Source organism: Labrus mixtus, chromosome 12, assembly GCF_963584025.1.
Source record: "Labrus mixtus chromosome 12, fLabMix1.1, whole genome shotgun sequence".
Taxonomy (NCBI): domain Eukaryota; kingdom Metazoa; phylum Chordata; class Actinopteri; order Labriformes; family Labridae; genus Labrus; species Labrus mixtus.
The window spans coordinates 23831064-23858418 of NC_083623.1; the positions used below are offsets into that span (position 1 = coordinate 23831064).

A 27355-nucleotide genomic window follows, 5' to 3' on the forward strand; every position below is an offset into this window, starting at 1 on the left:
GTTTATACACTTTTTATATGACTACATTCTCCTCTGGAGCATGTTGTCCTTGTTTAAAAAATTGCTAAATGAGAAATCTCAATTTTATTTGTAGATTTTATTCTGAAAAAGGACTTCATAGAAACAAAGTCCACGTTTAAAGTGAAGACTGAAGGTGTTCAAGTCAGATACTGTCACTGTAAAAACTGCCATGTTGTCTTATTTAAAGTTAGTATAATAAAAAAGTCTAGTCACTCCGGGACAAAAACAACATAATGAAAAGGATTTACAGAGAAAAATAAAGTTACATAAAAGTTCAGCAGATTATACTGACGTTATGTGATTTGTGGTGAAGGAGGAGGAGGATCGTAATGTGGGCAGAGCTCGTCACAGTGCGCACTTTAAAAAACACAGCCATGAAAAGCCTGAGTATTTCAGAGACCAAACGCGACAAATGCAGAATATTAATGTAAAAAAAGACACTCACCTGTAAACAAAGTGTGTAAACTCGGGCGGTAAAACGTGTGAAATAGTCCGACAGAGAGTCCGGTGAAGTGCACGCTGCTGTTAGAGAGGAAACTCCAGAGTGAAAACACACGGTGGGTTTGCCTGTCGCTTCTGTCGCCTCCTCCTCCTCCTCCTCCTCCTCCTTCTTCTCTGTCCCATTTACATGTCAACAGAGAGGCTGACAGACCGTCAACACGGGGAAACCACAGGAGGAAGACCCGGCTCGGTTACAGTATTCAACTCTCTCCTGAAATCAAAATGAATCAATCATTTCAAACCTTTGACCGCAGAGAGGAGGGACTATTAACCTCAAATCAACATCTGGGTTATTTATAGTAAACCTGCCATTAGCTAGTGAATTAAACTCTCACTTTCTAAAGCTTGTTTAAATCATTATGCAGCGCAACGATTTGAGAAGTTGACCTGTTATATAATTACTAAATGTTGTCGCTAAAGAATAGTCAAATCCCGATCATACATGAATAAAAGCATAGCTCAGTATTCTGATATTTCATGTAGACAGAGGCGTGTCAAGAGGGGTGGCGCATGGGCCCCCCATGAGATGTGATTGGCCACCCCAGGTGCAAACACCAAAATCCAAATCTATGACTGGCTATTTGGATAATCAGAGGCGGGACAAATCAACGATTGTTTCTGTTTTCGACAGGCAAATGGTAGTACCTACTTTCAGTTGTAAATAAATACTTGTGCACATGAATTAACTGGCAATGGACTTCATTGCCAATAAATGTGTTTTTGCAAGTTAGACAGCGTACAAGCATTTGCATGCAACTTTTTAAGTTGGCTACTTTGTAAGTTTGCACAAAAATCTTTGTTTTTAAGTCCCTAGAGAATCAAGCTAAGAAGATTTATATGTTGCCAAATTGTGTTACTCACAAGTAAATATTAGTGGGGATAGAAAAGATTTGTGCCCACAGACTTCATGCCACCCCTGCATAAGTCAGTGACCCAGTTGGGCCACCCCAGTTAAAAAAAAGTCTGGACACGCCCCTGAATGTACAGAAGCCCTAAAAGGACACACATCAAAGCACTTTATGCAACTCAATTTTCCCATGATAATGATTCAAATAGAAAAAAACATTTGCATATTGTTTCATAAGACAGAGACCACAGTGTCCATCAGAAACTTAAAGGTAAACTCCTGCACACTGTCTATCTTGCAAACAAACATTTATTGGCAACATTTTGGTATTAGACCTGAAGAGTTGAAATTAAATGTTTTTAAAAGTTAAACAGTGTGCAGGAGTTTACTTTTAAGCCCCTGTTATCTCAGGATACCAACCCTGGTTTCTCTTGATAACAGCTTAATTCCAGCTGCTTTCTTGGAATGTAGGCTTCTTGTTATTGCAGGAAAACAACATGGAACATATGTATTATTTTTTCAGTAAGTTTACCAAACAGGCAGATATTTAATATTTGCTATACTATGAAAGCTCTAAGCGGACAAGACAAGATGACATGATCACACTTTATTAACTCTGTTTTCCCGCGATAACGACTTAGGGGCAAGAGTACATTGTGTTATTTTTGTGTCAATATCTCAACTCATTTATCTCGTTATCTCGGGACAATTCAGGGGTTCTCTTGAAAAAGGGTTAATTTCATCGCTTTTAAAATGTATGTTTTCAAATGTTTTTGCTCTTTTGCCCTTTCTCAGTTTAACTAAATATGGATGTTTTTGAGTAAATGTACATTAGTCACTTCCAGTGCAAACTGGGTGAAATAGGGAAACTACTGGAATCTTTAAAGCTCCAGTCCTAATGTTTATAACACAAACTTCCTATTAGACATGTGTAGTCTTCCTGCAGAGATAACCCCTGATGACCCAGTGACATCACCAGGGTTGTTTGCTCAGGGTTGTAAAAAGTCTCCTCCCGGGCTACAGAGGACACCAAGAAGGGTTTTCCATGAACAGTAAACTGAACTTCATGCTGAAAACTTTACCTTTACCTGCACTTCAGTTTGTACAGTACGATCGAGCTGCAAGTTCATCAAGTTCAAAGTATATGATTTTGTTTTTGTGCTGCTTCCACACACATCCACATCCTAGACAGACAGGCAAAACCCATCCCCTAAATAATGTTGCTCAAAGGCCAAAAACCTGCAGCAGATCCCAATCTGAGGTCAGGGGGCATCCTGAAGGTCAAGAAGGTCAAATCAGACTCATGTTTGTACATTTTGCCTTCAAAGAGATCTGAGGAGCAGACTCTGAAGGGGTTTAAGATCAGACAGAAACCTGAATGGTTGTGAGAGCCAGTGACAGAACTGTTACACTGAAAAGAAGAGTTATAAAGGAGCCAGCTACAACTTCATCAGGATCTTAACTTGTATACTGTTTATATCCTGACACACTCAACAACACTTTTGTTTACACTTCTTCAACTTTAAGACTTTTCTATGTTCACAAAAGTTCTATTCTGTTGTGATATTTATCCTCCACCATCCCCTCATGTTGCAGCGTGATAATGCACGGCCCCTCTTTGCAAAGATCTCTACACAATTCCTTGAAGCTGAAAACATTCGGCTGCTCTTCAATAGGTTACTCTTCGGACAAGTCACCCGTTGAGCATGTTTGGGATGCTCTGGATCGGCATGTTGGGTTTTTATTTTTATTCAGTGTAGTAAGGAAGTAAAAATCTCTGCCAGAGCAGCAAGCAAATTGACCTTTAGTGTATTGAGGGAACTTTTTCAGATCTAAACCAGCTGGTGCATCTCACTTTAACACTCAACAATTTTACTTGCTACAATGGCAAGAGTAAAACTTATATTTGAGTTTTTGCAGTGTACTGGCCCCGAGCCATGGAGAACCGAGCAGGGGCCCCGTTTCTGGGGAGGGAGGGCGTGTCTGCAGAGACCTGGATGTTTCCGTCGTCTTTTCATCTGCTGTCAACCTGTTTCAGTATCTTTCTAAAGAGTGGTAGATATTTGAGAATGTGGGACTGCACACAGTGAAACAGTCAGTTGTGGTTCTCCTGCCGACACTGACACACTTTCTCCAGGTGTATAAAATAAACAGCCTCGTGTCGGCAGGTGAGTCAGAGGAACCAGAGCTGATGTAAACTGTGTTGCACTGACCTCGGGGCTTGTTCTGATGGACTCACAATGCAGAGAGCTGTATGGACTCACACATAGAAGGTGCTTACCAGTGTGGATTTCAGATTGAAGGGTGATGGGGGGCTCGGGGGCTGGGGGTGGTCTGACAATAGATGAGGACTCACACTATATAATAGAAAAGCTGTCATGAGCTATACTGCACAAATACATGTAGAGTCTCTGTGTGTTAAATACATGTAGAGTCTCTCTGTGTTAAATACATGTAGAGTCTCTGTGTGTTAAATACATGTAGAGTCTCTGTGTGTTAAATACATGTAGAGTCTCTGTGTGTTAAATACATGTAGAGTCTCTCTGTGTTAAATACATGTAGAGTCTCTCTGTGTTAAATACATGTAGAGTCTCTGTATGTTAAATACATGTAGAGTCTCTGTGTGTTAAATACATGTAGAGTCTCTGTGTGTTAAATACATGTAGAGTCTCTGTGTGTTAAATACATGTAGAGTCTCTGTGTGTTAAATACATGTAGAGTCTCTGTGTGTTAAATACATGTAGAGTCATGTGTTGACAACAGATTCATGTGAGAAATTTATTTCTTTATTATTGTATTTCATATATTAATGAAATAAGAAGATCAGTAAGAGTTTCATGTTGTTGTTGATATAAGGCTAGATTTTGGATGCTGTACACCTACTTTAACATAAAGGAACAGGAAGCATAGGCTGTCAGATAGGCGTTAGTTAAGAACGTTAAGTTAGTTTATTTAGTTAAGTTAATTTCAAAAATGTTGAAGCAGGAAGCAGAACATGAACACCTTACTGATAATAGAATATATATAGACCACTTGGGGCTGCTGTGGCTCGACCCCCAGCTCCTCCAGCTACATGTCTGATGTCTCCTTGGGCAAGACACTTAACCCAAAGTTGCTTCAACGGCGGAGTATAAGATTTTGTATGAACGGGATTAGCTACTTCTGATGGTCACTTTACATATCAGCCTCTACCATCAGTGTGTGAATGTGTAGGTGTGACCTGCAGTTTAAAAACACTGAGGAGTCAGAAGACTAGAAAAGCGCTTTACAAGCTCAAGTCCTCTTATGAACAAATCTACTTTTTATTATTATTATTATTTTTTTAAAGATTTATTTTTGGGCTTTTGTGCCTTTAATGGAGAGATAGGACAGTGGACAGAGTTGGAAATCAGGGAGAGAGAGTGGGGATTGACATGCGGGAAAGGAGCCACAGGTTGGATTCGAACCCGGGCCGCCCGCGTTTGGTTTGAAAAGTGATCATTTGCAGCAGAAAGGGAAAAACAATGTTATTAAACAGACGTAACAGAAGAGTGCTGTCATTTGAGAAGCTGGTTTAGACGTAAATTCAATCAACTACCGGGGCGTCGGTCGGAAAGTGGAAAGGGCGTGTGCCAAATGTATAGAGGCTGTAGTCCTTGAAGTGAACAGCCCGGGATCAAATCCGACCTGAGGTTCATTTCCCGCAACTATTTGACTGTAGTCGTTCATTCACCAAGTAAACATATAACATCACAGCTCTTTAGGAAGATATGTTTCTGGGCTTTTGTTTCTTTATTATGATAGGACAGTGGAACAAGGGAGAGAGTGGGGAATGACGAGCAGGAAAGGAGCTGCAGGTCAGATAGAACCCGGGCACGCTCGTCTTAGAGGACATCAGCCTCTGTACATGAGGCACTACTTAACCGCTAGGTCATCGCCGCTCCATCTCAACTCTTTTTTATGTTGCAGCCTCTCTGTTAAAAAAGGTCTACGAGCCCTTTTCTCGACTACAGTATATCCTCAAATTCTTCTCAAACACAATAACACAGAAGGAAAATGTGGCAAGAAGAAACACAAAGCACCTTAAATGCAATCTGAGGAGGAGGAGGAGGAGGAGAAAGAGGAAGAGGAAGAGGAAGAGGAGGAGGAGTGTCTGTGAGATTCACTCCCACACTCTTCCGATTACAGATCCCTGAAACCTGATCTGGTAATCTCCTGACATGAAGCTGAGTGTGATTTGTCGGCTGATGTCAAAAGCTTAACCTCCGTCACACCGACTGGTCCGCTCCTCTCTCTCTCTCTCTCTGACCTTTGATGTTGAGCACAGAGCCTCTCAACAGAAGACATTTTCACTTCTCTCATCTCAGATTCCAGAGCAGGAATCTGATCCTACATGACGGCATCACCTTCTGCTTTTCTCTCTCCTGAGTTTTGCCAGAGGAGAAGTGTGTTATGTTTCTGCAGAACTGGAGATAACGTCATCCTCTCAGGAATGTGATTCATGGTGCGTCCTTTTCTATTGGTCAACAAAACTCACAAAGAGTTTAGATAAAGCCTGAAACATGAGGAGGACACACAGCCTCACACGGAGAGCAAATAGTTTCCAGCTCCTGTATGAAGGACTTTAAACTTTGCCAAACTTTTTTTTGTCACAGTTTAAAACAAGCCTTCCACTCTTCAATATTTAATTTTCTTTTATAGTTTAGGTCACAGTGTGTCAGGGTTAATGGTGTATTATCTCTTCCACAGGCTCCCCACAGGGCTGTGTTCTCTCTCTGTTACTGTTCATTTTGTACACTAAGGACTGTGGGAGTGATTCAAATAATAAAAGGCATTAAGTGACATTTGCATTTACAATACAGTCATTGTGAGTCTTTTAAATAATGATGAGTTTAAACGTGGTTCTGTAGAGCATTGGTTTCCAACCTGGAGTCCGGGGGCCAAGTGAGATCTTAGCACGAGGCTCTCTCTGCTCTGAGGTGGTCAGAATTAGAGAAAACTTCGATTTGCACATATTAAATAAATATATAATAAATATGGGCGCTGGTAGCCTAGTGGCTAGTGTGTGCGCCCTATGTAAGGAGGCTATAGACCTCCAAGTGTTCATCCCAGGTTCAGATCAGACCTGTGGCTGCTTTCCCACATGTCATTCTTTGATCTATCTCAGCTTGATTATTCATTATTACTATGTGTTGTACCCACTGCACAGGACTTTATCTAATGTAATACTCTTCATACACTGTGACTGAACTGTTTCAGCCTCTGGCTCAGTGTGGTTGGAGTACCACGGGCAAAAAAAGGACATGATGTTTATGTACAGGAATAATCTGAGCTGTGATGTTAACTCCAGGAAAGATAAGCTCTTACTTAAGTTTGAAGAAAAAGGGTTTGATAAACGTTCTGTCCAAGTCAAAACTAAGGAACTTATGTGCAGATCAAACAGAGTCGTACTCCTGAATCATATGTGACTATAGAGCCTTAGTGCAGTTACAGAGTCACAGTTAAGATCTGGTCTCCTCTCTCTGGACATTGAGAACGGTCGATTCAAAAATATTCTAGAAGAAAACAGACTTTCTGAGATGTGGGATTTGGATGAAGTGGAAACTGAGTCCCATTTTCTTTTGCATTGTACAAATATGATGACTTGAAATAATTTTTGCTTCATGAAGTAGCTCGTCACAAACCTGAAATATTGCCGTGGACAGATGTGCAAAAAACTCTAACAGCTGTTTCAGTTTGATGTGTTTAAGATTGTTAATTGTGTCTCAAAAGCTTGGAGAAGATAACAGTCTGTTTAATGAGGGTTTTATCTTGAGTTTAATCCCTTATTCTGTTCCATGACAATGAAGAGACCTACTAAGCACTCTGATCCTGGAACATTTAACTTCATGGTGTCATGTCAAGTCATGCAGGCTGGGCGTGTAAATGTTTGTATGACATCATAATAAAATTAAAAAAACTTCAGACCTGTTTTTTCCTGAGTTGTGATATTTCTGTCGTGTCTTGCTGATTTCCTTCATTATAATAATAATAATAATAAAGTTGAAGTTGAATAGTTCAGGGATTTTCTTATGAAGTTAAAGTGACCAAGCACACATAGAGCGACCTTGTAAACTGTTTATTGTCAGGATCGTTTTTTCTTCAAGACATGTATGCAATGAAACAACCTCTAAATCTGCTTACATGGAAGAGCACGGTACAAAACACAGAGGTGATAACAAACATTTACACCTACTTGAGGAGCTCTGAGCTCTCGTGGAGCTGACGTCACGCAGACTGGCAGGAAGATGGACTCTGCAGATTGTGTGGGATACTGCAGTCCCTGTGCTTCAAAGTGCGTGAGAGATCCCGACAGAGCGCTGGGATGAGAGGCACATTTCTGAGTTCCTTCACAGTCGGTCGTGACCTCACCGACATGCTACTGTTAGGTCACATCTGTCGCTGTGTCCACACTGAAGACGAGTGATGTCATGACGTTTGTAACACTGACTAAAAACATCCACACCGAAACATGACTTCAGGGCTATAATACAGAGGGTACAGAGGTATTTTACTGACTCTTCACTGAGGTGTTTCACACACAGATAATCACATTTTTTTGTTTCTATCATTTCATCTCAGACGTGCAAGTTAAAGCAATCTTCCAAACAAACAGAGAGTCCCCTGATAACCAGGACAATAACGAACAAAGATTGCTTTCAAATGGACTAAAACCTAGAGTAAAAATCAGAAAATAAAGGCACATGTACAGATATTTGTTTGTCCTCAAGTCTCTTTTTGTGATTTGTGTCTGAGGATTGAGCAGCAGGGAGTTATTGTGCAGTTATTTGCTGCCTTTTCGGAAGATGGCTTCTCATTGGTCGGCTGCTGTGACGAGTTCAAACCACTGTCTGAGGGCGTCGCTCAGCGTCTCGGGCAGGGCGTTGACGTCCCGCAGGATGACGTAGAAGGGGAAGGGGAACTCGTCCATGTAGGAGCGGATCTCTGGAAGCTCTCCTGGTCCTTTGAATATGGGGACCTTGATGTCCAGGATGGAGTCCTGCAGAACGAGCACAAAAGGTTCAGCTAACGTTTGAGTCTGGAAAACTTTTTGAATTTAAAAAGTTGAAAAACCCCGTGTCGACTTACCCGCGAGTTCGGGTTGTCGAGCACCACGAAAATGACAAACACATTAGCGCTGCGTGCGGCTCGTACGGCGGCCATCACGCGCTCCTTCCCCTCCAGAAACAAACCCCTCCCATCGGACACGACGAGCAGCAGCTGGGCCGTCTCTGTGGAGGAGGTCACAGAGGAGCAAAATGAGAACGTGTGGCAATTAAAGCAGATTCAATTGGTTAGTCCTGATGAGCCATCAGTGACATCACAGAGTGCAGACACGCCTAGAGTTAAACTTCTGCAGCAAAGCTAGAAGAAAAAAAACATGACACAAGATGACCTCAGCCTGCTGCCACAGTTACATAGTGCAGTAAACAGGCAACCAAGCACTCTGTGGACATGAGAACGCCATTCTCCCTGTTGAAAGTTATCGTACTATTAAATCAACCTTTGAAACGACTATTTTAAGGTGTAAAAAGTAGTACATGTTGTTGCTTTAAATACCAGACAGATAATGGATTTTAATAAGTTATTTGTTATGAATCTAACTATACAAACAGAGTGACTGTAAGAGGTGACCACCGTCTAAACACGACAGCTCACTATCACTGAGCTGCCTGATCTCTGTGCTTATAAGTCATTACCTGAGTTTAGAGCTCCAGGAACCTGCTGTCGAGCTGCTACAAACATTTTAGTCGACGTCTCCAAGAACTGCAGAGGAGACAAATGAAGAGAGGAGGAGTGAGAGGAGGAGATGTACTTAAACATGATCAGACACTTTACTATGTTTAACTGAAGCTGAAAAGTAAACGAGCCCTCATTACATATCATCAGTTTTAAACAGGAAATACAAAAATAAAGGGAAAATTGTTTTATGAAAACACAATGTCTATACATATTTGCCTTTTTTAGACACTTTAGATTTTATGTCTGAAACAAGAAAAACCTGAATTAAAGGTCACATATTATTCTCTTTTTAAACCAGTTTGAATAAGTCTCAGAGCTCCTCAAAACATGTGTGTGAAGTGTCTTGTTCTAAATCCACTCTGATCCTGTATTTGATCATGTCTATAAACCCCTCTACTTCAGCCCTGCTCAGAACAGGCTGTTTCTGTGTCTGTACCTTTAAATATGTAAATGAGCTGAGTCTGACCACGCCCCTCTCTAGAAGGGCTGAATGCTTGTTGTTTTAAAGCATTCAGCCACAAAAGCCTGCAGACAAATCCTGACAACATTTTAGTACTTCCCACCTGTGCTATCCTGGTCTTCTTCTGCTGGAACTGACAGAGTCGGAGAATCCGAGCGCCCGACTCATCGTTGAACTGCTGCTGGAACGGGTGCAGCAACTGGACCTGCTCCCCAAAACTGCACACATGAGCAGGAGTTCAAGGTTACATATATTCCCTAAACACACTCTCTCATTGAGTTTTGTTTCCTTGTTTAAAAAATGTTGCACCACATGAAACCTGCAGAGACTCACCTGCACACAGACACCTGTCCGACCTCCAGCAGAGTGAGAGCGTTGATGATCACTGACAGAGACTCAAACGCCAGCTGCACAAAACACAGGACACAGAAGTGATGACTTTGTACATACTGAACCATGAATGTATTTTGATATGGAAGCCATATTTTTACGTCTAAGTATTTAAAGTGTTGGGACTGCTCTGTTAGATTTCATGAACCAGCTCTGAAACAGGCTGTAATAGCTGCAGCGTAATCCTTGGGGCAAATGAGTTGTAGTTATTTCTGTTATTGTTATTCAAAGTGTCTGACAATATTACAGAAAGGATCCCTGCAGAGATTGACCTTTTTGGTTAAGAGGAAGATGATCATTTTAAAAAAAAATTAAAAACCCAGAAACAGCCGTTACATCATTCTCTTTAAAACCAGCCAGCTCCACTGACAAAAACAGTCGTTGTGCTTCACAAAAACAGGAGCTGCCAGTTTCCTACTGACTCGACCGGTTAGTAGGGCTGAACGATGTTGGAGAAAAGTGACATCGCTGTATCTTTCTTTCTGTTTTTTAAAAACACATTCAGTGACTTTCTACAGGCTTAAATATGGACAATTAACATTTGAGTCTTAGAAGAATGAGATATACTTGATTCATGAAAATCCAAGTTTACACTCTGTTACTGAGACATGTTACACACACAAACAGGATCCTATGGACACGCATTAAAGGAGAGATGTCAGAGTGAGGGGACTGCCTCCAGTGAGTGCTCCTGAGCTGGTAGGTTTGGGGTTTGGGGCCTCGCACAAGGGCACCTCGGCAGTGCTCAGAAAGTGATCTGGCAACTTCTCCAGCTACCAGACCCGCACCAGGACTTGAACCGGCAACCCTTTGATTCCTAACCCTAACTCCCTACAGACTGAGCTACTGCCGCCTTAATCACTATTAACTCAATTTATCTCAGGCCTGCACTGTATGTAATCCTGATACTTTTCTAGATATTGTGATAATGATATGAAGTCTTATTACCAATGTGTGCTTGAACACAGATTTTTGTGGAATTTGTATTTTTTTTTGATGGTAACTGCAGTTGGGTGATATACCATTATATTCTCACAGGACTAGAGTTTAAATAACGTCATGTGAAGGTGTGCTGGTACCTGCTTGGAGTGGTTGTCCACCATGCTGGAGGAGTCGTCCACAGCCAGACAGATCTGGTACTCCCTCTTGCTGGGTTTGGTCCTCCTCATCCAGATCTTGTCTTTACGGAACTGACTGGCGATGTAGGGGATCACCTTCCTCATGTTCAGGCGCTTCCCTGTGCGGTAATCTCCCCTGTGGAGCATTAGACAATAGGTGTGTGTTATTGTGTGTTACAGTATCTTAACCTTCTGTTATAGACACGTGATGCAGCGTGCAGCGTTTTGGTCCTACTTGAGTTTGGCGGCCTGCGTGGGCTCCAGGATGAGGCGGAGCTGCTCACACAGCTGCTGGGACAGAGCTGAGGTCAGACTCTGGTACTGATGCCACATGGAGGCTGCTGCACTCTCCTGCAACACACACACACACACACACACACACACACACAACACAATAAGACATCAAGCCCAGGTTACAAACCAACACAACTCATTGATGGATCTGACTCCTCATGTGAAGACACCTTTTTAAGATCTTTGAGAACATTTATCAAAATGTTTTTCTTTTTAGAATTACAGATCAAAATCTTAAGAGTTCATGTCCAAATCAACTTAGGGAGTCTGCGTAGGTTCATTTAAAAAAAGGTGCTGATTTAAAGGTCAAGTGCTTAAAACACACAAAAGCATGAAACTCAAACAATTACAGATTTCTAAGAAATTAAATAAAATGTCCATTGCACAGAGTTTGTGAACTGTCCTGGGCCCTTATAATTTGTAGCTGAAATAGCTACCGTAAAGGCAAGAAAAGCTGCACCATTTAAAATAGACTACTGTAAAACCACCTAAGGCTGCACTGTTCAAAATAGAGGTGCTCATCAAAATAAGCCTGGGTGCAGACAGGACGACAGCTGGGTCCAGATTCAGACCATAGCCTGCCATTTGGTGACAGACGTTCTAGTCTATCTTTGACAGTTTTATGAATTGTTTCACATACGTCTGAGTCATTTCCTGTTTATGTTCTGCAAATAAAAATGCTCAAAATCAAGAAACCTAGGCTGTTGATCAAAAGAAAAACAACATATGAGGATAGTAGAAGCTGCAGATTTAATATCATTCTCTAATTCTCTGAATTTTTATGAAAATATGTTGCAATTGTGTCTTTAGTCAAACAGTCTTTCTGGCGGCTGGATGCATTGGTTACCGTGCAAAACACAAGAATAGATTTAAGGGTTCAATATGTTTCTGGTATTCCCTTTGGTGTGTCCTCCTTCAAACCAGAGACTGGACTGTTAGACAACTACATGAAAAATGTTAAAGTTTTGAATATTTCTGGGTCAGCCTCACCTCCTCCTGAGTTCCTGGAGCCAGTTTGTGCCAGGCCTCCAGCTGCAGCTCCATCTCCCTCCTGATCTCCTCCGGGTCTCTCTCTTCCTTCTACAAACACAAAGACACACAGCTTTCAGTTCAGACTCTGAAACCTCAACGTGAGGAGCAACAGTAACAGGGATGATGAGGGTGATATGATGAGACAGACAGACACTTGTATTTTACCTGCATGGTGTCCAGCAGCAGCTCAGGGACCGTGTGAATCGTTGACTCTGTGCATCTCTCTTCTCGTTCTTCTTTTCTGGTGTTTAGTCGCTCTTTCCACCTCTCCTCTTCCTCCCCCTCTGCCTGAGTCTGCACCTCCATCTCTCCACTGTCCGCTCCTACACACATGAACACATCACATTAATAAAAACTATGAAGTCAGAGTTATTTCCCAGGCACAGACAGGCAGGAGAGAGAAGAAGAAGCGTCTCGCCTGTTTTTGAGGCCTTGCTGGAGTCGAGCTGCTCGGGTTTCAGCTCCTGGACCTCGGCAGCCTGAAGGTCCTCTTCCTGGTTCTCCGTTTCCATGGCGACATCCTCCTCGTTCTGCTCCTCGTCCTGGTCCTGCTGAGGACCGGCTGCTTTCTGCTGGTCGGCACTGGCAACATCTGGAGAGAAAATGCAAAAGTAATAAATAAATCTGAACCGAAGACGTCTGAAAAGTTACTATAAAACATCAGAAAACTTTAAAAAAGCATTTCTGTCAAACAAAAGAAGACTGAGCTAAGATTTAAAAATAAACCCCCATGGTTAGTCTTAATCATGAGGTGAACGGTCAAAACAATGAGAAGTAATGAGGATGATTAAAAGAGATTTTCAAAGTCTTCATTTATTAATGAGGTAAAAACATATCTAAATAAATCTTGTGTGTGTGTGTGTGTGTGTGTGTGTGTGTGTGTGTGTGTGTGTGTGTGTGTGTGTGTGTGTGTGTGTGAAGAGACCGAACACTGACCGTATGTCTGCGTGTCGTACGTGGACTCTCCCTCTTTGATGTGCTCGTACAGGTCAGACTCCTGCTGAGTGTCACTCTGTCTGTTGTCCTCAGAGCGATCCTTCCCGCTCTCCACTGTTCTCAGACGTTTATTCACTCGTTCGTTATAATCGCCCGTGGATCGCTCGTTATCCGCCTGACCTGGTTTCCTCTTGAAGCTCTGAAACAGTACATTAAAAAAACATTTTTATAAATTGGAGAGAATAACAAACAGATACTAGAGGAGAGCAGCAGGTCAGATTCTCAAACCTGAGTTCTGTCCTGAGTCTGTTTCTGTGAGGCCATTCTTGCTGTCAGCTTTGACTGGTGGCCTTCTGATTGGCTGGCATCTGCAGCTCCACTCCCATGCTCCTGACACACAAAAACAGTGGAAACATCTTTAATTTCAGCTTCATTAAGAGGATGAGATAATGTCTTCAGGTGGATTATATCAGCTCACTTTGGTGTTAAAATAGAGATTCATCTTTTGACTTTCTGTTAATCGACACAGAGCTCTTTGATTGATATCACCTGCTCTTCTGAACATCTAAGTTTGACCTAAACGATTGAATGAATGAATGAATGTAATGAATGAATGTAAGTAAATGACTTTTTCACAGCTGTTCCTCCAGGTTATCTCTCCTGCACAGGCTGCACCAAACATGAAGCTGTGTATGTCCTCTGCACTGGCTTATTATGACCAGTGGTGATTCTAGAGTCTGTTGGGGCCCTAGGCAGAAAGTAATTGGGGGGCCCTCCAACCAGCGTTCATCTCCATTCTGTCTGCCAGTGTCCCGACGCTTCCTTCTCTACCTCCTTTGTTCTGTTTGTATTTTCTCTCCTACAGATGGATAATTCTGCTTCATTTTTCTTCATTGACATACTTTGATTTTCACATGCATGCAACGCTTAACAGGGCCACTGCTGTTGTTACAAGTTTGTGAGGCCTCAGGGGTCCCCTACTAGTCTGGGGCCCCAAGCAGTTGCCTTGCCTTGCCTGTTGACAAGCCTCTGATTATGGCTGATATAAAGACACAGACATGTGGTGACCTCTAGTGGCCTTTGCAAGAATTGCATTTAGGGAAGCCAGAATTCTGAAGACCCAGAATAAAAAGAGGTATAAAAAACAGAACTCTGACCCAGATAACCAGAGTTTATCTTAAACCAGCAGAACATGACTTCTTTTAAGTTAAGTGTAATTTAAACAACTTAATGCCCCAATGAGGAGAATTCAGCTGGCTACAAAACAGAATGGAGCTCTGCCTAATTACTAATGCCTCTTTATGACTTAAGACCATCAGGTACAAGTCTGATTATTTCTATAAAGTTATTTTTAATGTCGGTCACCAGGCTGCTGTAAGATGAGGAGATTAACAGGACGCTGTAGAAACAGACTTTGGTGTTATAATGTGTTTGTCACCTTGTTAAAATTGATGGGGTTGATGAGCTGAATTTTTATGCACAGAGCGTCTCCAGTGATCAACAATTAAATGTGTTTCACCCGTTTACAGAGTCAGCATGTGTGCAGTGTGCAGACTCGCTGTTGGACAGTTTCCATCCACTGTCACTCCATGATCTGAGGTTTTGGACGGCGCTCAATGCGGCTGATACCTCTACGTGAGCGTGCAAACGGAGCTGAAGTGTAGGGAGAGGGGGAGGGGTGTGTGGTTTGACCAAGACCCGTAGATATGAGGGCGGGTCTTTGGCTTCCTTGCTCAGAGCTAGAGCGCCCTCACCTGTCAGTCAACTCAGACACGGCCCTAATTATGCCTTACTTTTTGCCTTCATAAAATAGAAACAAATGAGTTGAAAATCCCTTCTAGCACAGTGTGCCGAGTAAAAACTTGCACTATCATATTTGATTTTAGTACCAGACTGTTCACATGTCTTTTTCTCTACACAGACTTTTAACATGGGGTGTGTATGGGGTTTCTGGGGATTTTGCAGCAAGCCTCAAGTGGACACTCTAGGAACTGCAGTTTTTTGCACTCCCACACAGGTTCATTTTTGAACACTGCTTGGTTGCAGTTTGTTTATACAGCAGTGTCAGTGTACAGAGCAGAATGTCCTGTGAGCGTGTGTCATGCTCCTCCCTCAGTGTGTGTGTGCAGGTGAACACACGAGGTGTGTGATGTGTTTGTGTACCTCTTTGGCCTGGTCTCTCTCCGAGGCCTCTCCTGCGAGCTCCACAGCCGTCTCACTCTGAACGTTCTCCTCTCCGGTCTGACCGTCCGTGTTGTGCTCCTTCCTCTCTGCTGACTCCGGCTGCTCCTCATCCTCGCCTGCTCCTTCCTCCTCCTCCTGTGAGCAGAATAAAGACAGTTACACACCTGACAGATGTGTGTGTGTCGATCACACAGGAGCTCTCTGTCATACACACCTTTGGTTTGTGCCCTTCATCGTTAGGAACAGTATGATCTTCATCTCTTCCTGCCTCCTCTCCTCCCTCCTTTTTCTCCTCTTCATCTTTCTCAGCTGACTCTTCATCTCCCTCCGCTCTCTCTCCCCCTCCCTCCTCCTCCTCCTCTTCAGTCTTTGGCTCCTGAGTCTTCTCCTCTCCTGGTTGGTCCGTCTGCTCTTCCTCCATCTGCTCCGCTCCCTCCTCCTTCTGCTCCTCCTCGTTGTCTCCATCTTTCTGTCCGTCTTCCTTCTCATCCAGAGGCGTGGCTTTATCATCGATGTCAAAAGGGTTCTCCTCTGGAAAAATAAAAAGACAAGCGTCACACTTTTGTTTTTCATACTGGTTCATAACATTCATTCTTCATCTTCTTCCTGATACCTCTATGAACCAAACCAAGAGGTATGTGTGTTCATAACATCGTCTGGAGCTGCACTAAGTGTATCTCCCTCCTCCGCCATCCAGCAGGAATAAACTCTGCATGTTAGCTGCAGGTCTCACCTTCTCCCTCGCCCTCCCCATCCTCTCCCGCCTCCTCGTCCTGGTCCAGATTCAGATCTTCGGGCAGATCCATGGCCTCAGGCTCCGGTCCCTTGTCCTGCTGACCGTGGTACGGATCCACCTCATTCTCATCAAACTCCCTCTGAGAAACAACAGCAGGAAACACATTAGACACATCAATCTGTGAAACGTTGTAAACTTCTAACAGAGTCTGGATTTTTTTTTTTTTAAAGGTCATGACTGCGTATGTAAAAACTGATTTATTTAACTTCTGTGTGCTGTTTAAGTCTTGTTTGTGTTGTATCAATCTTTAGAAATGTAATAAACATATTTTATGAAAGGTATGGGAATGCTGCAGAGACGGTTACCTGGTCTCCTTGTTCGTTGATTTTGTCTTTCTCCTCCTCGTCCATCTGATCGTCTCCGTCCTGGTTCTTCTTCTCTTTGTTTGGATCTGCAGCGTCCAGGTTGTCGTCTTTGGCCACCAGCTCTGATTCCCCCTGAGAGGACACATCGAGGACACTCAGTTAGAGAACACGCACTGAAGTGACCTCTAACAAGTTGAAGTCATGATTTTGTTCTGTACCTGGTCCATGCCCTGTCCAGACTCTTCCTCTTTGTCACTTCCTTCCTCTTCCTCTTCATCGTCCTCATCATCTCCCCACATCCTCTCATCCAGAGTCTCCGCCTCACCTTCACCAAGGTCGCCCATCTTTTTGTCCAGCTCCTTTTCCTCCTCCTCTTTAGACGAGTCGTCGTCCTCCTCTGCAAATAATTAAAAAAAGAAAAAACACATTTTATTTTTTCAGTGAAATCTCTATATTTAAAGTTCTAAAGTTCTTATTGAGGGCCTCCTGCACTTAATGATGAACATAGTTTCTCCTTCTTGTTTGCTATATAAAAACTGTGCTCTAAAGCTGGTGGTTTTCTGATTTAAAGCACATTGTTCACACGTTTTGTAGATCTTTTTAAAGGAGCAATATGTAACTCTGACATCTAGTGTTTAAAATGGGTACTGCAGTCCAAATTCTAAACCAGTGGTACTCTTAGGTCTTGTTAGACTTAAGAGCCACATTGACCAAAAAATATATCTGCAAGAGCAACGATCAAAAAACCTCTTTCTTTCCTAAAATATGTGGGGAACACAGTGACACGACTTTCAAAGAATAATTTTTGCTGACAATGTTTCCCTTTTTTAAATAATTACTTTGGATTTATTTTTCCAAGTAGGACCTAAAAGAGCCACATGTGGCTCGAGAGCCTCGGGTTGAGTATCACTACTCTAAACATTGAAGAGAGTTAGCTTTATTGTAGAAGATTATTTCACAATAAAAGTGAACTTTGACCCCTGAAGATGTGTTCGAACTGAATTAAGATCACTTAAAACATCACACTGAAATGATCTTTAAAGGAACTTGAATACAAACATTTCTGAATTTAAACACAGAGTGTGTGTCACATGGGATATATGGAGGAGTGAAAAAAGTGAGTTAGATTTTCTTCAGTAGAGCGGTATGTAAATATATGGCACCAGCTGAATGTGCAGGATCGACTGTGTCATCTCAGGAAGTCAGGAGAAAAAGTAGACATGGAACAAAACACAGTGAGCAGGTCACATTAGAGCAACAGGAAGAAGAACGTTATAACAGATATAAAAAGAAGAAGTTACCTTGTTCTTTCCCGTCTCCGTCGTGCATCTGTCCATCAAAGTCCTCCGACATCTCGATGGCGTTGTCCTCGGCCTCGATGTTTCCTTTATCCTGCTCCTCCTCCTTCTCCTGACCCTCCTGGAATGTGTCCTCCACCTGCAGGAGGAATCACACAGAATCATGGGAAATGTTGTTCAGACAATATACAGAAAACTTGATTCAGATCATCGCTGGTGAAAATAGTTAAAACCTACAATCAATTATACTAATTAGTGTCAATTACACTTTCAACCCAAGGCTTCACCGCATTATCTCTTGTGTCACAACATTCGGTTTAGTACAGCTTGGTTCAGTAAATCCTGATCTTGCCTGCGATTCCACAGCCAACCATACCCTTACTCAGTCAGAGGAGTGTAAGCCGGATCGCTAGGTAACAGCGTGACATCACAGCAGCTTGGCATGGTGTAGCCCGCCAATAAATTCAACAACAACAATGGAAACAAAAGACAACAATCCGTACAAAGGTCTTCACCTCCGAGGTCATCCACCGGGCAGCACTGTGCGCTGACATCACTAAAACAGAAACTGCCTTGATATTTAAACATGACAAGTTTTGTTTAAGTAATTTATTACCGCTGTCACACAGGAAGTAACAATTCTTTCGACCAATCAAAGGACTGCAGCGTGTTAAGCTCCACCCTCTAGGGTCTGATCAGTACACTTGGAAGCTCAACAGAAGGGTATCGTAATGAATGGTTAATTTGGTACATTTGCGTGGAAACGGCAATAAATGTGTAACGTACTGAACTGAACCGGACCGCTCGGTGGAACAAGAGCTCAAGTCAATTCTCTGTGCCTGATCTAAATTCTTTTGTGTGTTTATTGTGTTTATTGTTTATGACTTAAGAAAAGGTGAAAGGAAAAGACAAAATGCACCAAAAATCTTTCACAGTTCATTCATTTCTTTTATCCCTGAAATCAGGTGGAAAAAAGACTAAGGATTTTAGAGGAATGATCCAAGAAAGATTCTATTTTCACCACCGTATAGTGGACCATTTATCACCTGAGTGAAACAGGAAAACATTTGAGGAACAAAAAAGAGGTCGCTGACGTTTTTATAAAAACTTTTACATTATAAACACAGGAGAAACAACACTGATGATCAGAGTTAGAATTGGAGGAAGATTTAAGATCTCAATGTTTACTGCTGACCAGGCTTTTTTGCTCTTTTAAAATAAAGCTTGAAAAACAATCAGAAAGTCCTCTTACTGGATGCTTTTAAGGAGCGTTTATGAGTTGTGATTATTAAACAAGAAAAAAAACGAGTAAAGTCTCTGAGTTGTCCTCACCTGGTCTTCATTCTCGATCTTGTCGCTGACGTCTTTGTTGCCCTCGCCCTCCCCGATTCCTCCGCCCTCGTAGTCGTGAAACTCTGTGGCTCCTTCTCCGTCTCCCCCGGCCATCAGCTCCTGAGGGAGGCAGAAACCCTGAAGAGGGGGGAGAAAACAATCATTGACTCAGTGCTTTCAGTTCCTCTTATATCCGTATATTGTTATTGACAGAGTGTTGTTGTTGTTTACCTTCTGAGCGAGCTGGGTGAAGATGCTGGCGAGCACAGACAGCAGCTTCCCCGTGCTCCTGTGAGCTCCTACAGACACGGACACGTAGAACCTCACCACGTCACAGAAGACCCCGAGCAGAGGCTGCAGACGCACCAGCATCCTGCACGCCCTGTCCACCTCCTAAACACACACACACACACATCACAAATTTGACTACATTTTTGTCAAAACTGCAGCTCAGCTGATCTATTTTTTAAAATCTATATTGTGGTATCTATCTATTTTTTGTACATTTTTCTTTTTTAAATTTAAATTGTACTGTGTTCACTTTTTCTTTGCAATCTTTGCTCTTTGCTGCTATAACAATGTAAATTTCCCCGTTGTGGGATAAATAAAGGATTATCTTATCTTACATGGACTGATGCTAATGAAACTAACATTGTAATAAGATTGAATAAAATTCATGAACAGCAGAAAAAACACATTCTGAAATAATGACCCTAAAAAGGAGCTTGAAAAATATTTTTTTTTACCCGACATGTTTCATACAGAAATGAAACTATTTAAGGTTTCATACCTAGATTGTAACATGTTCCTAAAAAGTCTAGAGAGTGACTTAAATGTTTAGATTCAGTGAGCTCTAACTCAGTTCAATTTGACTGACTGCTGATGATTTAAGGACGTTTGTCTCAGATTGTTCACTTAAAAAAAAGCATCGTGGGAGCGTTGATACTGTAGGCTAGCAGTTATATCACACACTCACATGTACTGTACAGAGTCTACTGTCCCCCCAAAAAGGACGGCCAGGGTTCAAATCTGACCTGTGGCTCCATTCCCGCATCTCATTCCCACTCTCTCTGTGTTTCATACTCTGTCCACTGTCCTGTCTCTACAATAAAGGCCCAAAAATAAACCTTTAATAGATGAAGTTGACTATTATAATCTAATTATTATTAAAGATATATGTGCAATATATGTTATGATTTTATAATCTGCAGATCAACTGATGAAGATTACTTTTTCAAAATCACAGCACCTTGTCACTCAAAGGGACTTCATGAAGGGTTAATGAACATCCCTCCTGCAGGTGTTTTTAAATAAACAAGTCTATAATATCATTTTCCCATGCTCACTTCAGATACACTTTAATTGGTTTATAAATAAAAACATGACATGAACTGGCAGCTCAGTGGGAGCATTCCGATGAGAGGATTATGTGATTATATAAAAATCAGACTTTCAGTGTGATGGATGTGAGGCTGTGTTCCTACCTGCAGCTGAGAAGGCTGACACGAGTCTCTGTGAGTCTTGAGGCGGCTCAGCAGCTTCTCCAGCCCGCCGCTCACATCTCCCACACACAGAGCGTCCACCTCTGCAGCCAGCTCGTCCTCCAGGAGACGAGACAGGTGACCGGGCTTCAGCAGGTCCTCCACAGGACCTTCATCCTCCTTCTCCTCTGCAGCACCCTCTGTCACATCTAATAACAGCAGGACGACAACGTTTAATGCTGGCAGAATAAAAACAGATGTAAAGAATACAACGATCTGGACAACTGAAAACACCTTTAAAATTAAAAAAAACCTGTTATAAATGTGGCTGTGATGGTTCCCCCTCTGCATGCTACAGATTCTCCATCAATCTCCTTGACTTGTTCTCACCTTTCTTTATATCACCCTGCTGCTCTGGTTGTTGCTCTCTCTCCCGTCTCTTCACCAGCGTCTGGACGGCACACAACACCGTGTTGATGTTTGTCTCCAGCTCAGCAGAGAAGTCAGAACAGAAGGCAGGCTGCAGATCTGTGAGAGGAATGAGGAGACGGAGTGTGACAGCGTGTTACTTCAAGTGATTTTTACTTTAAAAAAAGGAATGCTAAAACCCTGCTCCAACTTCTGAAGATGTTACATTCTAAATCATCTAAATCATCATTATGCAGTGGTGGTTAAAGACTCTGGTCTGGTCACTCACCTGAGTTGTGTGGCCCAATAGAGAGCAGCTGAGTCTTCCAGGTGGTGAACTCGGTGATGCCGGCCTCCACCTGTCCTCTCACGTACTGCAGGCTCTGTGTGATGGCCGGCTGGTTGTCAGCGCTGCTGCCGACACACACGGTCGGGGAGAAGAGCTGCTCCACGCCGGGCATCTGAGCCGCCACAGCTCCCAGCTGATCGAAGGCCGAGCAGCACGTCATGAAGTGTTTCCTGTGGAATAAACCAACCGTGTTCAGACTGATACTCGTCGAAAGCTGTGACAACAGATTTGAAATACAATGTAAAAGTGATGTCTCACCACGTGTGGAGGACTCTGTCTGACGTCTGCTGCGCTGCGTCATCCAGCTCCACCTTTATGCTCTGCGTCTGATTGGACATGGCGATGAAGCTCTGGTTTAGCTGACACCAGGCGGCGTCCCCCCTCCTCATCAGACAGCCGGGGGGTTGGCGGTGGGCGGCGAGCGGGGACGGACACCTCAGGGTGTGCTGGCTGCAGCTGCCCGTCTCCTTCTGCTGCAGGTCGTCGGGGCAGCACTGGTGGAGCCAGGACAGCTGCTGCAGGAGGGTGGAGCACTGAGCGGCCAGCTCCTGCCCTCTGACGAGCCAGCTCTGCAGAGACTCCTGAGGAGGGAGGGCGCAGGCCGGGTCCTCACTGCGGCTCTGGAGGTCGGCCTTGATGCCCTGAACGCTGTCAGTCAGCCTCCTGAGAGATTAGGATGGAAAAAGGGACAAAGGTTAACTTATATTTAATATACAAAATTAAACTTCATCTCCATCCAGTAAGCTAAATGTTACATAATCAAAACACACATTTTGTCAACTTTCAGACATCAACAGAGCTATAGGTTTGATATGCGACTTTCAGGTTAACAAAACAAAGTTATCCCTCAGTGCATTGCTTCCCCTCGGCAGACCTTCTGCTCCGTGCATGTTTAACAAACACGATGCGACAGCAGACTGACCTGAGGTGGACCCACTGCTCGGTGAGTTTGGACAGCCGTCGTCTCTGTCTGAGGAGCAGCTTGAAAAGATGAGCAGAGAAACCTCTGCAGCGCTCGATGTTCCCCAGACCCAGCTCCTGAAACAAACACACACATATAGAGTTTAGACCAAAGAGCTATGCTACATACACTTCTTTATCTGTAATCACTATGTGTGTCAGTTTGTGTCTCACCTTGGCGGCTTGCTGCAGAGCGGTCAGCAGGGTCGTCTTCCTCGCCCATGAACGGTAGAAATACTTCTGACATCCATCCCACGCTGTCAACAACTCTGTGAACAACCTGCAACATCGAGAGCAAAGAGAAAACAGCTTTTAGAGACGACTGCACTGCTTTGGCCCGAGCATGGATGCAAGAGGTGTGAGGTGTACGGTTGCTCATGCACGAGCTCAAATCCAGGATGGTTAGAGGGCGGTATCTGACCAAAATGACTCAAAATTAATATTTTTTCTGATTTCACTAAGTCCTGAACATGAACTGGCAGCAGTTAAATAAATGAAGCTGTGTTGTTCTTACGCGCTCTCGGCCGGCTCCTGCTTCCTGACAGCAGTCAGAGCCGTGCTCAGCTCCAGCGGCTGCAGACACAGAGTCTGCTCTGGATCGGCCGTCCTGTTCCACGTCAGGCCTTTACGGTACGACAGACCTGAAAGAGACCGTGACACATACAGTATTAGAGAGTGTTTTTCTTTATCTGAGAGTTCAAAAAAAAAACTCTGGAAACACCAGAGAGGAAGAACTCACCTATCTCTGTGAGCATCTTGAACAAATCTGACAGCGCTCTCTGTTTCTGCTGCAGGATGTGTTTCACCTCGGCTTTCTGCTTCTCCTTCTCTGCCGACGTGTTCACGCTGAGGCTCTGCAGTGCCTGCAGGTTACTGATCACCTCGCCTGGACAGAAGGACACATACTTGTGTATTTTTCTACTTTTACCATCCTTAATTTGACCGATCTACATCCAAATGCTCACATCTGAAGATAAACAATGAGCATCTGGGTGGATAGGTCCATGTCTCATTTCATTTATTTGATTGTGTTTTTGTGTTTCTTACCCGTGAAGCAGTCGAGGTCTTCAGTCAGCTCGGGCACAGGGCTTTTCTTCAGCAGCTGGACGCACATTTTCTTCATTTTCCTGGTCAGAACGGGCAGACGGGCCTGCAGAGACGAACCTTCAACTCCCTCACCTGGGACCTCGTCACACTGAAAAACATCATTCAGCTTATTAGGTTGATAACAAATGATTCAATATGATCAACCCTCTCTGTGTGCTTTGACAACTTGTACCTCCAGGTCTCGGCCCTTCCCAGGCGGGTTGCTCTTCAGGGCCCGGTGAACCCGGTGGATGGGTGTTTCCTCTGAGTTTACATCCACACTGTCCAGGCTCGCACTGCTCCCCTGCTCCACCAGAGAGGGGACACTGGGACCGCTCAGAGCCTCCCCGAACTTCTTCACAAACTTGAAAAGAGTCCTAACAGAAGAGAACAGAGAGGGGGAACAATGTTAGAAACACAACACTGTGTCCTAAAACACAAAAGTCCTCATATATATATTCAGAATCTTACCGATGTGTTTTCTCCACCGACTGTTTGATGGACCAGAAACTCACATCGTTCCACTTGGAGATCTTCACAAAGTCCTGAGGGAACACATTCAAATCTCAGTTGACTTTAACACCGTGATGGAATATTGTTAAACTGTTTTCAGATGATCAAATATACATCTCAGATTGTTATGTCTGTTACACACAACCTCCATTTAGACCCATTTTCATTAACGCAAGAAATTCAAAGGCCATCATGTCTAGGTCACAGCTGGGTTAATCTCCCTCCTCCACTGTCTGGAGGAACTTTATGACCAAGTCCCAGTTTAAAGACCGGTAAGATAGGATCAGAACCAGTTACCAGTTTGATTAGCTTTTAGCTGGGAACAGTACCAGGTCACAGTTTGTTGACCTGTTAATTAGGACCAGTACCAGGCCCCAGTTTAAAGACCTGTTAGCTAGGATCAGTACCAGGACCAGTACCAGGTCCCAGGAAAGTCTCAGTGCTGAGAAGCTTTCGCGACAAATTTTGCACATTTTAAGTTGATCACCAGGTGAAAAAGCCGAACTTGATAATTGACATATTTTTGTGTCTTTAAGCAGTTTTGCATCGACCCTGTTTCTAATCACTGAACTAAAAATAAACAGTCTCAACACTCCTTGACACAGACAGAGACCCATCATGCTGGTTCACAGTAAATCATTAAACAGGGATCCAAACCTTGAGCTCCTTCTCGATGGGCTGTCGGAGCTGACTGATTCTGGTCTGGACGCAGTCGGAGAACTGGCTGTAGTATTTGTGCAGGTTCCACAAAAGACTCGACAAAGACTCTGTGAAACAAAAACAAAAGAGTTAACCATCGATAGTCCAGATTGTTCCCTACATACATACAGCCTCGTTTGGACCCCTGAAGTTCACAGGTCAAATCTATTTTCTAGTTCAGTGATGAGATGGAGTTTCCATGTAACTATTGACTTTATTGGAATCCAGTGAGTGATGTCTGAGATAGTTTGAAGCCTGACCTGAACCACAGAGATGTCAGCGTGGGGGCTGACCCTGTCTGGTCAGGGGATCAATTATTTTGTCAATATATTCATGCAACATCCGTTTTTTTTTTCCTGGCAATAATCTCCTAATGTTGGACACCACCAACCTGTTACATCCATGCTGTGCAGCAATACTGCAAGATGGTTTAACTATGAGCTGATTATAAAAACAACTTGTTTACCTAACATGTAAATATGGAGCAATAAGAGTCAAGCCAGGAGGCGGGGGAATAATAACTGTGACTCCTGTATTTTAAATGACTTGTATTTTCTGTATCTGAAGAGGTTTTGACGTCTGACCTTGTCCAGGCTGGTCCGGGACGAGCAGGAGGTGACAGTGGAAGCTGAGCAGCGTGGACAGGCGAGTGTGAAACTCTCCCAGGGTGGAGCCCTCCATGAAGGCCTGCAGGGTGGAGGTCACTGAGGACAGGGAGAGACGCTCCACCTCCTCACCTGAGAGGACAGAAACAGGAAGACAAAGATTCTTAGCTGTCACAGCGTTTTCCCACCTTTAACGTTTGTTTAACCGTGTGAGGGATGTTTTAAAGGTCACATATTATATTCTATTTCAACAAGTTTGTCTGTAGCTTTAAATGCTAATGAGCTGTCTGACCACGCCCCCTCTCTGAAGGGGACGTGGCTCAGGCTTTCTTGCTCCATGTCCTATTGTTTACGGTGAGAAGGCAGACTCAGAGGGCAGAACAAACACCTAGCTGTGGGAGTGTCACCCACGTGGGGGAGGGGTTACTGCCCTTTGTGATGTCATGAAGGGAAAATCTCCAAACGGCCTGTTTGAGCACACGTTTTCTGAAAAGTGGAGCAGGCAGAAGACGGAGAGGATGGACTTTTCTCATCATTTGATAGTATTGATGATGATGACGACGACGACGGTTTTGTTTGATAACGATGTTTTTAAGGTGGTTTCTATACTGATTAGAGCTCTCAAGAAGAGACTTCCTGTCAGCACCGGTGTGTCTGATCGGACTTAAAACTGTTTGTTTGCTCTTACTGACATTGTGTCCTCTTCTAGATCCTTGCTTGTGTTGTTACGCTCTGATGTACGTTGCTTTGGAAAAAGGCGTCTGCTAAGTGAATTGTAGAATAATTGGGGGGGTTTGCAGACAGACTAGGGACATATATGTGTTAAATAAACATGGTTTAGTGTATTTTTGCATAGCATGTCACCTTCAATGCATCTGATTGTTTGCTACAGTTTGTGTCTTTGTAACAAAAATCTAAATCTAGTTATCGTATTCTATTTTTCATTCCTTTTTGTTGCCATTTCCTGACACATTTGAACATTGAAACGCACTTTGAGCTCCACGAGCAGAAACGTGCTCAAACTAGGATCAATATTGGAGATGCTTTTGAAAAATGGAGAGAGGTTAGAACACAGAAAGGTTTACAGACCCATGCAGAGCTGGATAAACACTGAAGCTTCAGTGTCCACCACATGGTGGCCTGTGTGAGCATCGACTCTAGAGACGAGGGGGCGGGGGGCTAACTGCAGTACCTATTTTAAACTCTAGATGTCAGAGTTACATAATATTGCTCCTTTAAGAGATATCAATCATCTGAAGACCTTAAAAAACATCAAAAAGAGAAAAAATACCAGAGTGTGCTCTTTATATTTTAGTGTAGATTTAACACCTCTGATTATAAAAATGAGAATAATTTACAACATTTTAAAAACTCAGATCACTTACTCTGTCTGTGTTCCCAGATCAACAGTTGATTTGATTGATTTCTATTAATTATGTATAATGTGATTGATAACAAACAGAGAGCAGTTGATTCTCTACATACCTGTGTCAGGGTCCGTCCTCTGCTCCTCCAGATATCGCTCCACCAGCTGGTAGATGGAGAACCAGTGTTTGGTTGATTTCTGAGTGTGACGCTTCATTGCGTTGTCCAGACTACTCGACCAACAGCTGCAGAGTGACAGGACACAGTTATACATTTATAGGAAACAACCTGTACAGTCTGTTCATCGTCTAATATCAGGTTAAACAAAAACAGGACACACTGAGAACTCTGGTCCAGGTTAAACCTCGCTTATCTCACATCTATAATCACTTTTCTATAAAACACAAATAGAAAATGTAGTCTAAGCTCTGTGGCTCTTACGTGAGCTCCAGTTTGCGCCACTGGATGATGAGCTGGGTCACTGGTTCCAGTTCTTTCCGCAGAGAGACTGAGCGGCTGGCGTTGTTCTCCCAGTCCTGAGGAGAACAAACATGACAAACAGATAAGACAGAGATCACATCTGTGCTACGAACTGATGTTGAAGAAACACTAGC

At 43.2% G+C, this 27355-nt stretch overlaps 3 protein-coding genes across 4 annotated transcripts in view; 1 reads left to right on the forward strand and 2 right to left on the reverse strand.

Annotated features, from left to right (window-relative positions):
- Positions 1-654, reverse strand: part of ankrd6b (ankyrin repeat domain 6b) — a 52806-nt gene extending 52152 nt beyond the window's left edge. The window contains exon 1 of one of the 2 annotated variants that reach the window (XM_061051311.1): positions 467-654. The gene's annotated coding sequence lies outside the window, so the exon portion shown is untranslated. The remainder of the gene's footprint in view (positions 1-466) is intronic. The other variant, XM_061051310.1, reaches the window with a different exon arrangement.
- lyrm2 (LYR motif containing 2) overlaps positions 1-27355 on the forward strand; it is an 85320-nt gene that overhangs the window by 54928 nt on the left and 3037 nt on the right. The gene's annotated exons all lie outside the window — the stretch shown is intronic.
- mdn1 (midasin AAA ATPase 1) overlaps positions 7452-27355 on the reverse strand; it is a 65582-nt gene continuing 45678 nt past the window's right edge. The window contains exons 68-102 of the mRNA XM_061051263.1: positions 27183-27277; positions 26862-26986; positions 25356-25508; positions 24730-24839; positions 24031-24104; positions 23753-23936; positions 23521-23668; positions 23213-23359; positions 22988-23114; positions 22648-22753; positions 22436-22551; positions 21772-22176; positions 21454-21683; positions 21147-21284; positions 20760-20956; positions 19507-19668; positions 19276-19413; positions 17947-18082; positions 16864-17042; positions 16646-16777; positions 16278-16419; positions 15759-16075; positions 15524-15679; positions 13649-13750; positions 13361-13559; positions 12843-13016; positions 12590-12747; positions 12383-12472; positions 11334-11449; positions 11060-11234; positions 9924-9997; positions 9694-9808; positions 9088-9154; positions 8477-8619; positions 7452-8387 (exon numbers count right to left, since the gene is read on the reverse strand). Coding sequence (XP_060907246.1) covers positions 8202-8387; positions 8477-8619; positions 9088-9154; positions 9694-9808; positions 9924-9997; positions 11060-11234; positions 11334-11449; positions 12383-12472; positions 12590-12747; positions 12843-13016; positions 13361-13559; positions 13649-13750; positions 15524-15679; positions 15759-16075; positions 16278-16419; positions 16646-16777; positions 16864-17042; positions 17947-18082; positions 19276-19413; positions 19507-19668; positions 20760-20956; positions 21147-21284; positions 21454-21683; positions 21772-22176; positions 22436-22551; positions 22648-22753; positions 22988-23114; positions 23213-23359; positions 23521-23668; positions 23753-23936; positions 24031-24104; positions 24730-24839; positions 25356-25508; positions 26862-26986; positions 27183-27277 — 5316 coding nt within the window. The 3' untranslated portion in view covers positions 7452-8201. The remainder of the gene's footprint in view (positions 8388-8476; positions 8620-9087; positions 9155-9693; positions 9809-9923; positions 9998-11059; positions 11235-11333; positions 11450-12382; positions 12473-12589; positions 12748-12842; positions 13017-13360; positions 13560-13648; positions 13751-15523; positions 15680-15758; positions 16076-16277; positions 16420-16645; positions 16778-16863; positions 17043-17946; positions 18083-19275; positions 19414-19506; positions 19669-20759; positions 20957-21146; positions 21285-21453; positions 21684-21771; positions 22177-22435; positions 22552-22647; positions 22754-22987; positions 23115-23212; positions 23360-23520; positions 23669-23752; positions 23937-24030; positions 24105-24729; positions 24840-25355; positions 25509-26861; positions 26987-27182; positions 27278-27355) is intronic.